The sequence below is a fragment of the Corvus cornix genome, chromosome 3, assembly GCF_000738735.6.
Source record: "Corvus cornix cornix isolate S_Up_H32 chromosome 3, ASM73873v5, whole genome shotgun sequence".
In the NCBI taxonomy this organism is placed as follows: Eukaryota; Metazoa; Chordata; class Aves; order Passeriformes; family Corvidae; genus Corvus; species Corvus cornix.
In genome coordinates this window covers 90452340-90468887 of record NC_047056.1, presented here as the reverse complement: position 1 = coordinate 90468887, position 16548 = coordinate 90452340, and the positions used below count along the sequence as shown (strand labels likewise).

General features: G+C 38.5%; 1 protein-coding gene across 2 annotated transcripts in view; it reads right to left on the bottom strand.

The window, feature by feature from the left end:
* The window catches only part of HMGCLL1 (3-hydroxymethyl-3-methylglutaryl-CoA lyase like 1), a 77872-nt gene extending 61881 nt beyond the window's left edge, over positions 1-15991 (bottom strand). Inside the window, exon 1 of one of the 2 annotated variants that reach the window (XM_039568754.1) lies at positions 15812-15991. In XM_039568754.1, the coding sequence (XP_039424688.1) occupies positions 15812-15916 (105 nt within the window). In that variant the 5' untranslated portion in view covers positions 15917-15991. The remainder of the gene's footprint in view (positions 1-15811) is intronic. The other variant, XM_039568753.1, reaches the window with a different exon arrangement.
* Between the last annotated feature and the right edge of the window lie 557 nt (positions 15992-16548).

The window sequence follows — 16548 nt, the reverse complement described above, 5'->3', positions numbered from 1 at the left end:
AAGCTACAGAAGACAAGGTTTAAGACTGGTATTCAGCTCAAGGTTAAGAAACCTCAGCTCATTGATGACGCCTTAACAGATGCACCTGGAGTCATTCTGGATGACTTCTGGCCTCCAAGTGCTGCTCAGAAAGGGCAGGGCTCCCACTTTGTCCATTTACTGCAGGTCTCACTTCAAATCTATCAAGATGTCTTTACACTGGAGGGCATCTCAAATGGCATTAGACACATCTGTTAGGCAACAAACTGAGCTTTTAAATGGTTCCCCCCATGCATGTGTATGAAGGCATAACAGATGTCTAAACTGCCATTTCAGCTGAAGAAGCTCCAATATGGCTGATGGAGATAAAGAATAAGTCAGGTCATCCTAAGGTTCACACCTAGTGGCTGATGATCTTGGTTGCCAGGTTTGTTTAACTGTTAGGAACTGAATGCCACTCTACAAGGGCATAGGTCTCTTGCGCGTTTTACAATGTGTAGAATATCACTGCCCCAGAAGGATGTCTCATATATCCTTTGTGTTTCAAATGGCATTAGGCACCTATGTTTAGACAATTGAGTCCTGTCCTATGTCTGCAGTGGCTATCACAGGAACATCAGATGCTGTAGATACCTACTTATGTTTTCATTCAGATGTTGTAATCCCAAGCAAACATTTTCCTCAGATGAACTATGTGTCACCTAATGAGTTACCAAGAGAAACCAGAGGAACTTCTTTTGAGTTCCTCCAAGAACTCAGTAGGCAATTTATTCTTTCCATCATTCTAAATCAAGTTTTCAGCCTTCCTTGCTGACATGATTCCCAATCCATCCTGCGGCTGATTTCACCTTTGCCATTAAATGCTTTCTCACTGAAAAACTGGAATACAGATAAATATATAAAAGAAAGTAAGTAACTTCACTGTTTGTTGCAGACAATTTCAATCCAAAATATACTCTCAGCAACTGATATCTTATGTATCAACAATTTTTCAGGTATATGAAATGCATCATATAGCACATGAATACTCAGGTAGCACCAGTCCAATGAAGAGGATACTAAGTCATTTCAGAGCATCTCTTTGGAGCAACTGGCATGACCTCTATTCTTCTGCTCAAACTACATCTTAGAAGCAAATCAGACCAACTTAATTCTTACCTCCTTGTTTTCCCATGACTCCTCTGTAAACAGAGCATTCACATCGATCCAGACCTAGACCCATGGACTGACTTTACAGTTTGACCTTGGATCTCTCTCATCACTATGGACATGCCTGACAGGCACAGGGCTGCATGGCCAACTCTGTTAACCACCGCTGGACCGAATCCCGCCCATGACTCACTGATCTGCACTCCCAGCTGTAACCTTGGACCTCCCTTAACACCACAAACTCACCCAATGACCTGGACTTGTGCTTGAACCCTCTCTAGGCCTACCCTCTAGGATACCACCTCTAGGCCTACCCTTCTCACCCCACTTAGCTATGGTGGGACTGCCTGGAGACCTGCCTGTAACTACCCTCAGGTCCCTCCCTTAGGGAGCTGCTGGCCCTCACTGCTCCCTGTCCAACAGAGAAATTCCTTTTTCTAGGATTCATTGTAATATCTGAACCATGCCCCTTAACACACAGTTTAGATAAATACTCCTTGAGTATTTCTTTCCCCTAAGTAAAAAATGTTGGGATTAGAATGCAGCCTATTTCTCCCTTTCTCTGCCCCCTTCTACCAGTTGCACCTAAAATGAAAGTGTAGTAGTTGTTAATGCCTAGCACCCTAAGGATAAGCTTTGTTGATGGAGGCCAGAATTATCACACTTTTCAGATTAGAGTAGCAGCACTCATAAAATACATCTGAAAGTTAGTGGTTTGTGTATTAACTCTCTCTGATTTATCTCCTTATCCACTGGAGGCTACAGCCATTAGATGCTATGACAGTAATCCCAAAGAATAATGTCTTATTCAAGCAACAAACAAGGGTTTGACATGAAAAAATACACCAAAATCCAATTAATAGTAAAAGAGCTCTGTCTGATACACAAACAGAATCATGTTCATAAAAGAGAACACTGAAGCATAATATGCAATTGTGCTAAATCACCTATTGCGCAGACAATTGCCACAGAGGTACTAAGTCTGCAAACCAGTTTCACAGCACCGTACTTCCCTGGTCTTAGCAAAATGCAGTGAGATGTAGCAAAACAAATAAGGAACTCCTTTCTATAAGAAAGAACATTTCTTTCAGACAAACACAAAATAGCACATTTTCTAAAGAGCTACAGAGTTAATAAATGAATATAGTCTCTGTCCACATGAGTCTAAGAGAGGGAACAGGAGGAATTCCTCACTTCCCAGACTATTTTCTTTATATTAGATCAGAAGAGATCAGCTCTCACATACTTTGGGTGAAACACCTGCTGATTATTTTCTATGATTTGTAGTTTACTCTTTTGCTTACAGTGGATGTCCTTAATGGATGGGAAACCAGAACCTGCAGCTGCCTCCAATACACAATTTGCCTCATATAACCAATTGAAGTGAACTCAGCTTGAACTATGAACACACATAAACTGAAACCCTGGCACTGTCTGTTTTGTTTAATTGACAGGGTAGTCATGTATTTGAATACTGTTTGGAGGTGTCTACTTTTACTTTAAGAGCATAAGAATAAAATATAATAATAATACATTTTTAAATGCATGAGAGGATGAAAGTTGTTTTCTGTTGTACTTTTCATATCACACTGAAGACTAAACTCATGTTCCTTCTTAGGTTCATTTTCCCCTTTCAGGAGGAAGTGCTGAGTTCAGAAGTAGTAAACAGGCTTAAAGATTCTTGACTGGTATTTTTACCATGTCCTGGCTTTGGAATGCATTCTGAAACTACTACTCTTAGTCACACAAATTACATGGGTTACCATACTGATCTTGCAACAATATTATTCTGTATTTCTTTATGATCTTTTCAGTTTCTTCATAAACTAGATTTTCTTCTTGATCTCTCCATTATTTGAGGAGAACACAAAATCTAACAGTGTTTCTTCCAAAGCTGACAAGCTACACTGAACTACTATGCTGGGCAAGTGCTTTTCTGAGTAGCAGGATATAAAACCATGAATTGTTAGCCCATATTCTTTAGCTTTGGTCCTGACTAAATCCTCACTTTGTAACTTCTCCTATATAGCTTTCCAACCCCAAAACTGTGCAAAGCATAGATATGGTGAAATGATAGCAAAAAACTTAACTGGTGGATTTATTTCAGGGACACAGTAAAGGCTATGTTGGATAAAAAATCAATAAAGCAGTATTTCCCACTTGACATCATAGTCATGAGCAAAATCTATTAATATAAACATTCATAAAATACAATTTCTAGTAGTATTTCAAATAATATAAATAAATATGGGGAAACATAAGCATATAATTATCAACATTTAAGATTTATTAATAATTTAGACTTTTTTTGTTATTTTCTTAACTTCAATACTGGAAAATATACATAAAAGAGATTTTGATGTGAAGATAGTTACAGACCCCCAGAAGCTTTCCCCTTTAGTAAGCAAAGGTAAGAACTGTGAACACTTGAATTATATATGTTACACATTTTAAATTGTGATCATCAAAATCATGACAGTCCATGCTACGTTCTAACTATGTGGCCAAGGACAACAACTTATTACAGTCAGTATAAAGTCACACAAACGTATAGAATCACACAAACATCTCTGGTGGTCATGGCTTAAAATTTACCAAATGCAAGCTCCAGTAGGTCAGAAAATTCCACAGGCATATGGCAGGCTAACACAACTGCTCTTCTGACAGCTCTTCAAAGAAGGAAACTTCAGGAACTGGAGACTGAGTGTCTAATACAAGCAGCAGCTAACTCTAGGAGTAACTGGAAACCATGTCTAATTCTCTGTCATGATGTTGGATGCTCTCAAAAAAAAAGAAGTAGCATTACAGGACAAACACTCAGAAAGATAAAATCAAGCCCAAAGATTGTTCACTACCTTTGAAAACAAAGAAATACCTTCTTTAATATTCATATCTGTATTTTACATAAAATCATTCATAACCTGACAGAACAAAAATAATAGGACACATTTGTCAAATAACAGTCTCCTGGATGAGACTGAACTTTCTAAATTATCTAAATTATCTAAATATGATGACTTGACACCTTCTAAAAACTATTTGTTGCTGTTGTCAACAAATGTAGAGTACGTGGAATCACAGAGATCTGAATACCCAAATTAGAGCTAACAACCTAAAAAAGCACATAAATGTGCTGTAGTCACAGACAATTTTTGATAACTTGAAAAATAATGATCAAGGAATCTATTAGCAGAGTCAGGTGGTAGTAGAGGCGTAGGCAACCACAGTTAGACTTGTGTTACAATGAAATCAATAACAAATGGTACTAGAGACCTCTGCTATTAACAGGAGGCCAACACAGCCAGTCACTTTAGCAAAAATTAAAAATGTATTTTCAGAACATGGCGTATACATTACCTTTCTCTATTTCCCTAAATGCTTCCCTTGGCTAACAATCAGCATTTCTCCATTAACCAAGCTGATTTACAGCCAACTCACTTTCATCCATATCCATATCCCTATCTTGGTCAAAGCCTGGAAAAGCAATTATACTCTGCCATCTGGGCTGGATGAAAAGGATACAGAGAATGGAGAACAGCATACTGATGATACTGGAGCCAAAACCTCCCACACTTTCCTTTACTATTATTTATGGTAATAGTATTATGGTGTGTACGGTGTTTTACCGGCAAGACTAAAGACAGAATTCTAGAAAGGAGAAAGAGTGGTGTTTTTCCACACACATTGAAAAAGCAGAGGCATGATCATCATTACAAATCCAACATGTGCAAGCAATTTGCAAATACTTTGGGATATCGGGGAGGGGGTGGATGGGAATGAATATACTGACAATTCAGCCCATCCATCCTATCAGATAAGTCTCTCTAAATAATTCATTTTCCATAAAAGTGAGTTATGCATAGAACTTTAAGAATTAAAATAAAAAGCTGAAAGTAAATCAACCATTCTCAATTACTACTGCAACCAAAATCACCTTCTGTGTCCAAAGGTTGGGCCTAAAAGATCAAGTAAATCATTAATTCAAGTACAGGTGGCCCCCCACTATGTTTTCCATAGTTCTCTTTCCAAAAGACACTAATTAAAATGACAGTATTTTAATGGCTATCTATTTCATCACTGTTGGCAACTCATCCTTCATGAGAATTTAAAGTTTGTAAAGCTCTTTAGAAAAATAACATCTACAAAGTGTTACCATAATAATTTCCCAATAATGGTAAGGAAATTATAACTTGAACACTATGCCATTCTTGATGTTATAAAAATCTTCCATTTTCACAATGAAATTAGTCAAATGTGAGCATATTTAAAGAATATAATTTACTTCCTATTTTGCTGAAAATAATTAAAGGCATAAAAAATTTTCCTCATATGAAATTTTAAAAATACGTAAATATAAGTTGATAGTTTTTCAATAAACACTTAAAATAAATTATTACTTTCTATGACCTTACTAAAAAATACTCATATAATAATGATATATCATGGCATCTTCTGTACTGGTTAAATTTCCAATTTATTACAGTTAATAGTAACGTAATAGTAATTTTAGCGCATTCTAATCATGCAAACCTGAAAACAGTGAAGTGGAACAAGTACAAGAAAATATACTGGTACTGGAGGAACTATGACAAAGACAAAACCAAACTGGGAACATAACACGTCAGACTGTTTGCAAAGATTAAGGGTTGTCATGACAAAATGAATCATGATATTTCTTAATTTTTTATTGCTTTCACTTCTAGACTTTGCACATTTCGGAAGATTTTTTTTTTAAGCCTCCATATTCTGGATAATAAAGTGCTCAACTGATGAGAAAGAAACACATGTTGTTGTAAAATTCATAATAAGACCAGTGTTAACTAAGGAAAAAAAAAAGGAAAAAATATATAGTAGTACTACTATTAGCTGTACTTTCATTTTACCACAACACATAATCTTAACTGAAGGATTTTTCCAAACACTGACAATAGATAGTACTATTTATAAACTGAATGGCAATGTAGCCATACCACTCATTAAGCTCAAAAGGTCCTGAAATGTTCTTAATGATAGGACTCAACTGGACTTTAAAACACCTGAACTTAAGTATCTACACAGTTATGTCTACATGTGTCCTAGGCATCCCTGTACAGTCAATGTATATATTCACATAAAATGTCTTAAGGCTCCCTAAACACAGCATTCAGGACACAGGATCTGCAGCTTTTTGGAAGCTGGAGATAAAGGAGGATATTATAGGGCATCTTAAATGGCATCATCACTGAAGCATGGCCAACTGAATGAAGCCACTTCTCAGCACTCTCAGCAATGGCCAAAAGCATATCAAACAACTTAGCAAACAGTAGGGACACAAGTCAGATGGCTAATTACAGGCACCTTGTGCATTTGGGATGCATCTGACTTGACCTCTAGCCATTGTGCCAAGAGAGCATGAGACTCCTGTAAATCCTATTTGATACCTGCCAACCCTATAAGCTATCTCAGCTACCTTAGGGCATCTCACATGGCACCATACAAGAGCACTTAGGAAATTGAATCAAGTCATAAATATCCAAAAATGGCAGGGAGACCAGAAAATTCTCAATCACCAGCTGACTCCTGTCTGCATAGCCAACAGCCAGCTGGCTTAGTAGCTTACCTTTCCATCATCTTCATTCATCCCATTCAGGCAAAAGTGACATGGCAAGGCCAATGAACTGGCCTATACTCTGTCTTCTCTTTGCCCAATAAAATAGTCATGTACGCTGCTTTAGTTTATATGAAGCCAGCACAAAGTTCAATTCAAATTATGTTTCCAGGGTTTTAAAAATTCAGCTGTGATCAGCTGCGGATTCTGTTAAATCTTTTCCCTAATCCCAGTGTTCCACATGATACACCTTCATCACTTACCTTGTTCCCCCATTTCTCACATACTAACACCCATATTTAATCTCATCTTAACTACTTGCATTAAAAGTAAGCCCTAAAGCCACATACAGTTCCTTTCCAGATGCTGCTGTTGAATTATTTCCCTATGGGTTTCACCTAACATTCCAGCAATGTCCTCTGGCGCTTCAGTCCACACATCTCATCCATTCAAAGCCTTTAAACTTCTTTTTCCAAGAAACTCATAAACTAACACCTTTATTCCCATACAAAACAGCTAACATCTGTGGACAAAAAAACCCCACTCAGACAAAGAAGAAATGTCTACCCAGCACAGTTTTTTCACCAGCTCACCTTTTAGCAGTTTTTGCATGTAATAAATCTGTGTTTTTGTCACAAGAGCTGTGAGAATGACTCTCGTAAGAATATTTAATCCAAATAAATTCAAATGTAATGCCACAACTGGAGTAACTTTCATTCATTTACACCAAACTCTAAAATAAACCTCCATTTAACAAGGGAATTATCTAAAAATAATACTGGCTACAACAACATTCCGACAGTAAGTATAATTTCCTTCTTATTAGCTGCAGCATCTTTTCCATCTTTTGCAAGATTAGAACTTTGTCCCAAATGTTAATCAAATTCTTCACCATTGATATGATACCTAACCCAGTAAAAGAAAAGAAAAGCTATGAGCTGATTACTTCTAACTGCAATAACTTAAGTTTGAAAAGCAACCCTTAAAACTGTCCCTGGAATTATTTTTCTGAAATGTAAACCATGCATTTAGCAGTTTTCTGGTTCCTCTGAAGTGACTGATTAAAAGACCAGATAATAAAATATGTATCTGATTAATAATGTCTTATGTAATAAAATTTTTCTTCTTCATTGTATGTTACGTCCCTATCACCATATTACAAAATAGAAAAAATCCCTCATCTCTACTGAACTGCTTAATTTTAAAGTGTGTGCACCATTTTGACATTTCTACCCCAAAAGGGCTATGTAAGTGTACATTAACACAGCAGTAATAAAATATTTCCCTTTTGCTGAAGACCAAAAATGCTGAATTTGTTTTATGGGTATTTAGCACAGCATGAAAGTCTGATTTTTTAGGTCATGCTCTTATCTCAAAAATTTCAGATCAACCAATAAAGCAACTACTCTCAGAATTTCAATATCCTGATGAGTTTTCCTAAGTGACAGAAGGATATATTAGATAGACAGAGAGAACCTTTTCCTACAAATTTCTGCCTGATTTTTATTCTCATTCTTAAAATTATTATTTTTCTGTTCTAGCATTTTCTGAGGTTCAATTAATTGATGATCCTTACTGAGTGCATAGTACCTCATGACACTGTATGTCAAGGTCCACATCTGCACTATCATGCGCACTGGCAAACTTTTAAGGTGGCACACTTTCCCCAGAACTTCACAATACCACACACCCATCTTTAATACACATTTCTCTTTCATACTTCATCTATCTTTTTAAATACACATTTGGGGGCTAAGAAGAATGCTACAAAAAATATTATACCTTTGTTAAGTGAATGAGAGAGCTAAACAAAAAAAGAGAACTCAACACAGCCCGAAGTACTAAATAACTACTTTTCTGAAGCCCTCCACAGTTTCTTTAAACATAACTTCTTTCATACTTGACACATTAAAGATTCTCAATAGTCTTCAGTTCTTAAAATTTCAGAGAATCATCACCTTGTTTAAACACCTGAAATATTTATGTAGTGAAAGAATTAAGAGTGAACTCAGTTTTACCTCTGAACTGTACCTACACTGCACCAGTTTCCTACTGCATGATATTCACACACAAACTGAAATTCAAACACACACTTTCATAAATACGTGAATCTTTCAACCCAAGTGCTGCAAGAGTTGAAGCTACCTTTTTCCTCAGAAGCACCAAAAAATAGTCCTAACATTAAAATGTAGAGAAATAAGTGTAACTTCATCTGAGGTACCCAGAATTCCACATTTAACCATTCTAGGTACTCAGCATTCCTTCTAAGTGAAAAAAAACCCCCTAAAGTGAGATACAAGCCACTACAGAGACAACAGTTACTATTATTTATTAGTCATCACATCAGACAGTTCAAAAGCAGAAAATTTGATTAATTAGGAACAGCAAGTATTTTGCTTTATGGAAACTTCTATGTCTGACCAGCTGGTACAGTAATCTTCTAAGGTGAGATTTCCTTACCAAAACTAAAAGACAGAAGATCCACAAATTGTAAATAAGATCCTTATTAAAAGATATACTCATTTATTTCAGTAGGAATTAAATTTGGATCTGATTGATCTTTGGCAATTCACGTATCTTCACTCCCAGCCAAAGCAATGAGAAAAGAATGATCTCAAGATGCATGAATTTTAAAACGATGATTTGACACATGGGGTGTCTTAAATCAGTTCTCCTCCTTGAGCTGGCATGGGAGGAAATGAACATAACTGTGCCCATATTTAGGTTATGAAGGAGATGGAGGTGGGAAAAGTTAAAAATGGGATCTCACCAAAAAGCAGATATGGGGTCTGAGGAAAAACTTCTTGTGCATTTTTTTAATTCCCAAATTTGCAAAGCAAATCCTTTACAATATTTCCATCTTTTTTATAAAATCTTAAACTCCCTTAATAATCCCAGTATAGCATAAATCTCTATCAACTAAAAAGCTCCTGTTATCCATCCAGTATTTACAGGCCAATGGTATACAAAAACTGAAAGTCAGTGACTCCACTTAGGTCAAACCTACACTTTATTATCAGCCTCTTAACTTCGAACATCCTGTTTGGCACCCCTAAAAAACCAAGCACTCAGCCTTTTTGGACTTTCTCTCTTCAAGGTTCTTGAGATCTTACTCTGCAGCATATAAAATACCTGACTGAAAAAGTTGGCATGAGTCTAGTGACTGGGTCTTCTAAAGGGGAAACTCCTCTTGACTTCAAAGAACATTTTAGAAAAAGCTCAGCATTGCACTCTCCCTACTCCAGTTAAATTCAGTGGGAGTGTGTTTTATTTACTACCTTCAGGGTCAGCATGTATCATATGTCATTCATCATTTCCAAATTCAACAAGAAAAAACACAGCATGCTGATACAAACTTAATAGATTGCTATAGTTTAGCATTAAATTATAATCTCTCCTACTTTATTCTATTTATTTTATTTTTATAATAACTTTGTATGCTTTACATCTTAAGAACATTAAGAAAATAAATGTTCCTTGAAATCTGCAACAAAGCAAAAAAAAAAAAAGTCCCATTCTTGGGACATTCTTGTAATGTGTTCACTGAGAAATTATCCATCTACTGAATTCTGGATTGACAAGGCCTCTGCATGTAGAAGAATACAGAAGGGCTGGAAAACAGGAATTTCACAGTCTCTTAGTGATCAATTATTTGGTCTTGGGTTATATGAAAGACAACACATCTGAAAACCTTGGAAGATCAGGATGAAAACACAGAATGAGGTAAGAATGGTGGGCAAAAGAAAGAAGGAAAAAAAGATCTTTGCCCAATGAAATTAATATACTTTCTCTATAATGGTTTCATTAATTCTCTCTAAATAATGCCATCCTTTGAAAGAGTTAAAAACCAAAAACTCTGCAACATAAAATCCAGGATAACTACCTTCTTTTTCCTTTACTTATATGCAATTTAAATCAGATTTAAAAAAAAAAAAAAGAATGTAAACAATGATATATTTCTTTCATATTGTAATTGTCATAGTAAACTAATAAATTTGCAATATTGATGACAGCAATTTTTTAAAGTACTTCTTAACTAGGTATATTAAATTAAAAAATGAAAATAGCCTAAATAGTTATTTGAGGAGAGCCTGCAAATCTTAATTTATTCCAGGACTATATAATTACATGGAGATAAAAAGAACATGAAATACAGTATGTCTCAAATCAGTTGCTCTGAGGTGTAGCTAAAAGACTCAAATAAAAGAGATCTGCTGTCTCCTCCCAGGTTGCATAATACCATATGTCTCATTTTTATGCTGTAATTTGAATCAAGAATCAAACATAAGTAAGACATATATAATTGTCACATGGACTGTGGGTTTTGTTGTTATTCTTGAGTTACTTTAAAAATAAATTTGAGAGGTTTCTAGCATATGTTTAAAACATGACAATCTGTTACAAAATCTAAACTAGCAAATTAAAACTGCAAAAGTAAGACACTTGTGCGCATCTCTTGATCCAAGAGTATCATGCAGTGAGGAGATGAGGGAATCTTAGTCCGTGCGTTTTCAGTCTGGGTATTTAGGCACGTAGCATATAAATCATTGCAATCAAAGCTCTGAAACAGAAGTTAGCTGTCTAAATAAGAGGATCCAAGTTTTTGCTCATTATTTTACTATTTAGCACCTAGCATTTGTGTTCCTCTCCAGTAATAAAACTTTCTAATGGTAATATCCTGAACAACTGTTAATGATTCTGGATATTGCATTCCGTGTGACAGCCTAAGTCTGTGACAGAAATCCTACAACATAATATAGCACACATTAGCATTATTTAGACAGATTACACTTCCTAGAGTCACAGCTACATCCAGCAGAATAAGAGACTAGTCTTATTTTTGTCTTATTTTTGCTTTATTTGTTGTAGGTGTAGGCAGCCCTCACCAAACCATATGACTCCTAATATACTCTTATTTTACTATACCCCTTAGTACATCTAGATAGTAGTACATAAACTCAAGGGTTAAGAAAAAGAGGATTGTTATTTAGCTATGTTTAGCCACTACCCTCTTGCAGAGTAGGATTCCCCATTTTAAAGTGGCAGACGAATCATGCTACAGTTGACACTCTGACCTTAACAAAGTATTGTAAGCCATGAAATGTAATTAAAAAACTGGACATGGAATTTTCTCTATTTTAAAACATTTAAATATCTAGTCCTCTATTCCTTATATAATCTTTAAAAGCTCCTAAGAATCAAATAATTTTCACTACTACAGAAACAACGTCATATAATCCTTTTAGTAAACCTAAATCATAAAGGGTCTTTACCCTCATTACTGTGATTAAAAAGCTCCTAAAGAATGCCACCAATGGATAATTTGCTTTTAAATTTCTACTTTATATTTATTATATAGACTGACTATAAGTGTGTGTTTGTGGGTAGCAACATCTTCCTTTATTTTAAGCAGCTAATTCCTCTTCTTCCCACCCTGCCTGCACATCCTCCAGGTCTTAACGCTAGGTATCAGACAAACCCAAGCCATTTACATTTCACCTTCCTTTTCCCAACCATTCCAGTGGTGCAAGACCTAACCTCTCCCAGCTGGAATTCAATTTCTTGAACATGACTAACCAAAACTGAACAAATGCAGTTTTTTGCAATGGCATCAACATTTCCCTGTTTGACTGGAAATTGTTGATCTACTCTATCTGAGGACCTAACTTGATTTTTTTTAACAGCTATATTGGCAGCTCATAGTCATCCTATGATTTGTGAATATTACAAAGTTCTTCTTCAATCTATTCTAATAATAAAGTCAAAGTTTCTACTTTGGGTTATTGGTCTCAAAGCACCTAATCATTCTGTATCCTTGAATTTCATCCCAGTCTTTTACACTTCTTTAGCCATCCAGCTCTTCCCTGCTGTGTCCTCAGCATATTCCTAGTGCATCAAAATTCCATTCTAGCCTACATGAAAATATAAGATTAAGTCTGCAGGATAAGACCAGTGTCAGTTACTCTCAGACCATCTCTTCTCCAGCAAGAAGGTCCCTGCTACACCAGAGGACACCAGCAGCAAACACCTTCCCTGCCGCTCAGCCTGATCATTTCACAAAACAGACCACAAAGTACATTACAAACTCCAGTCAAATCCAGTGAGTCACCATCACTAACAACACTGATCGCTGCAGAAATCTCCCTAACACTGCAGTATCTATGGCCACCTCCTTTCTTAGTAGATGCTAGCACATTTTACAGTTCTGATATAAATCCATGTCTTTAACAAATTCTCATGTGACTATAGCTCTTATTTAGTAAATCAGACCTTTAATACTAAGTTAATCAGAACTACTAATAAAAACTATATACATTGGGGCAATGCTAAGAAAATGAAGCTGAACTGTATTCCTTGTATGAAGCATTACAGAAGCATTCTGAAGCAAACAGTTAAGCAATTAAGAATATGGAGAAAGATGAACACACTGCAACAGGAATGACGTGCCTCAGTGACTAGTCAGGTGTTCAGTAATTTTTTGATGCAATGCAGACTAGTCTTAGTAAGACTGAAATAGTTATTAGTAACTTCTACTAGAAGTTATTAGTAACTTTCTACTAGGTAGTAGAAAATTCTGTTTACTGTCTATTTAGCCACCTAACCAAATTATCTTTTACTTTTCATCTCTCCTTTTCAATAACTTATCTACTCAAGGAACTCTATCTTTTAAAGTCAAATGTGGTTCTAAAAATACCAGAAAAATGGTTGGCTAAATGAAACAGAAAAAATAAGGGAAAACAAAGACATCCCACTACTCACTTTAGAACCTACTATTTCACCTGCAGTAGAGCTTCAAGTGGTTAAACCTGGACTTTTACAAATTAGTCAGCACAGTATATAACCAAATTTTTATATATTTGGGGTTCTTAGACAAAATAGAATGATTCTATTTCTACAACAGCCCTGGCAGCAACATTTACATTTTACTTGGCGTTTAAAGAAAAATCCCGAGGAACTCCTGAAAATATTTTGGCAAGTAAATAAACTTTATTTTCATCAGCCATGAAAACATTATTTCCGGGAGACTGCTCTTGCACCTAAACCCCCTTTCCTATTTTATTTCTTAGTGTACCCACATAAATGTCACTGTAGTGGTGCTGCCATAACTATCTTGCATACACTGGTCATAAAAAAAAGACCAACAAACCTTTTTACAACCATTATTTGAGCTAGTATAGTTTCTAGATCACATAACAAGAAACACTTTTTTTCTTGAACAGGATTGGTATGGAATGCACTCCTACATAACAAAGACCTTTGTGGGTTGTTTAAGAATCCACATGAGAAAAATGGAAATTTAAACAGATTCATGTAAAATCACAGCAGAAGCAAATGTTAAAACATGAACAGTGACCAACCCTGGATTTAATTAGTGCACTGTGCAGCTCACAGCCACATCAATGTGCACAGGGAGGATGTTTGCTGTTGATTCTCAGATTTGCTGTTTACTGATGAAGACATATTTCTGTATCCTTGGAGGAAAAAAACTAGTGATGAAAATGAAAGAAGAGCACTGCAAAAATTAAGTAAAATTATCCATTAAAATAAGAAAACCTTTTTAATCTACTATTTTCTGAGAAGATATTAATGACTGGTTTTGACTGCAAACCCACTCTGTTGCAAAAGCCCTTTCAAATGCTTTGTCCGATAGGGGGACAGAGACAGACACAATCAAGTGGCATATCATGGTATTTTGAAGGAAACTTTTAAAAAATGTTCAGATCCTTAAAAAGGAAATGATGCACCAAAACATAGAGAGGGCACATGAACAGAATTATGGTGCTTTGCTTCAGGCCTGATACATAAAAGTCCTTTAATTCTCTTTTATTTCTTTACCACAACAAAATATTTTTCCACTTTTATTTAAAAAGAAGAAAAAAGAAAAAAAGGTTTATTTTTTTCCCCAAAATTTAATGCTGGATAGACACTGTTCCCAGGGAAATATGATAGCTGGAAGCTGTATGGGACTTACCTATACAAAACCCTATGCTCACAACAGTGTTACTTTGTGTATTCTATATACGCATCTTTTGAGATATGAGGCTCAGACTATCTGAAGCAAAATTCAAATGCTGCCAGTTTTCATATCACTCAGAGCATTTTTCATCATCTCTCCACATCTGAAGTCACATTGCTACCTAATAATTAAATTTCACTTCCAAGTAGTGGAAAAAAATGGAAGATGATTCCACGGTATATCTGCAAACAGAAGAAAAATGCAACAAGATGTGCTCTTTAAAAAAAATAAAAATAAAAATATATTTAAATATATTTTAAACAATTTTGTTCTAGGCTTGGCTCATGTTTTTAAAGGCTTGAAGCACCTATTGATTACTGGAGTTAGAGTTGGAATGAATGACTGTTCAGACAGGAAATGCAGGTAACTTTCCTTCACTTCTTCCCCTACAAAGCCATGATTAGGAAAGTCAAGGCCTACGGTGTTTCTTTGCCCACGTGCCCAGGCGCCTCCTCATCCAACCTACACTCCCTGCAGCCACTGCCCACACCTGCTCACAGCTGACAGACACCTTCACTCATCCCTCCGTGACAACCCCCCGGCTCTGCCTCCGCACCCCTATGGCTCCAGTGACTCTTCCCTCCACAGCAAACGCGCCCGCCGCAACTCGTGTGAGCAATACAAACTGCATGGAGCAAGGGCAGTGCCGTGACCTCGCGCAAATGCGTGTCACCCTGCCATTTTATGATTTTCACACAGGGAACGATCACGCGCGGCGAGGACCACTGCTGGGTGGGTTTCCCACTGCCTCACCGCTGTCCCAGCGCCGCCCACCTGTGTTAGCGCTGCCTGGAACACGGCGCTAACACCGCCCGAGTGCTGAAACACTGACCAGGCACAGCCCAGCGGCGCGGGGCCGTGGGCAGGGCCCCCCGCCCCCCTGATCCGAGCGGCACGGGCACGGACAGGGGCAGACAGCAGCAGCGCGGGATGGGCCTGAGGGGCGAGGAGGCGGCGAGGGGCGGCGAGGGGGCGGTGAGGGGGCGGCGGCGCCCTGAGCGCCCCGTCCTCCCCCTGGTGGCCGGCCGCGCCCCATAGGGCCGGCCCCGTCCCATCCTTGACCCGCGCCTGGCCGGTACCTGCGCGGGGTGCGCGGCCGCGGGCGGCTCCGCGATCCACAGCTGCTCCTTGAGGAGGTGCTGGTAGCTGAGGCAGTGCTTCAGCGCGGACGGCACCGTGCCCATGGCTCGCCCGGCAGCCGCCGCCGCAGGGTGGGCGCAGCCTCCCGACCCGCAGGCGAGCAGCCCCGCGATTGGCGGACCGCGAGCGCCGCCGCGTCCCCTCCCGCGCGGCTGCGGCGGCCGCCGCCTCACGCCCGCCGGGCCCCGGGGATCGCCTTCTGCCCCTCCTCGCCTTCCGCCCCTCTCGCCCTGTGCGCCCCTGGCCTTCTGCCCCTCTCGCCTTCCCGGCTGAGGAGAAGCGGCAGTGGGGTGCCCGAGCTCGCTGCTGGTTCGGCCGGTACCGCGGCTGCCTGCAATCGCTGGGTGTGCGTGCGGGAGAAACCGCTGAGGAGAGGCGGGGAGGGAAGAGCATGGGGACAGCTAGCCGTCCTGCCCCACATCCTCCCTGGCACGCCCGCGGGACACGGGGCTCAGCCTGACCTGGCAGGGCTTTAGGCAGCAGGGGGGAAAGAGAGGAGCAAGGGGATGGGACAGGGCAGCTTCCAGACCAAGCCTACGTGTCTTGTTCGGCATCCCGGGACTTTGCAAACGATGCAGGATACACCAGGTCGTGCTCGCTCTGTCGTCCAGCTGACACGGGGCTTCGTGCACGCGCTGGCATTTCTGCTTTCTATTTGGGTAGCAGAAACTTAGAG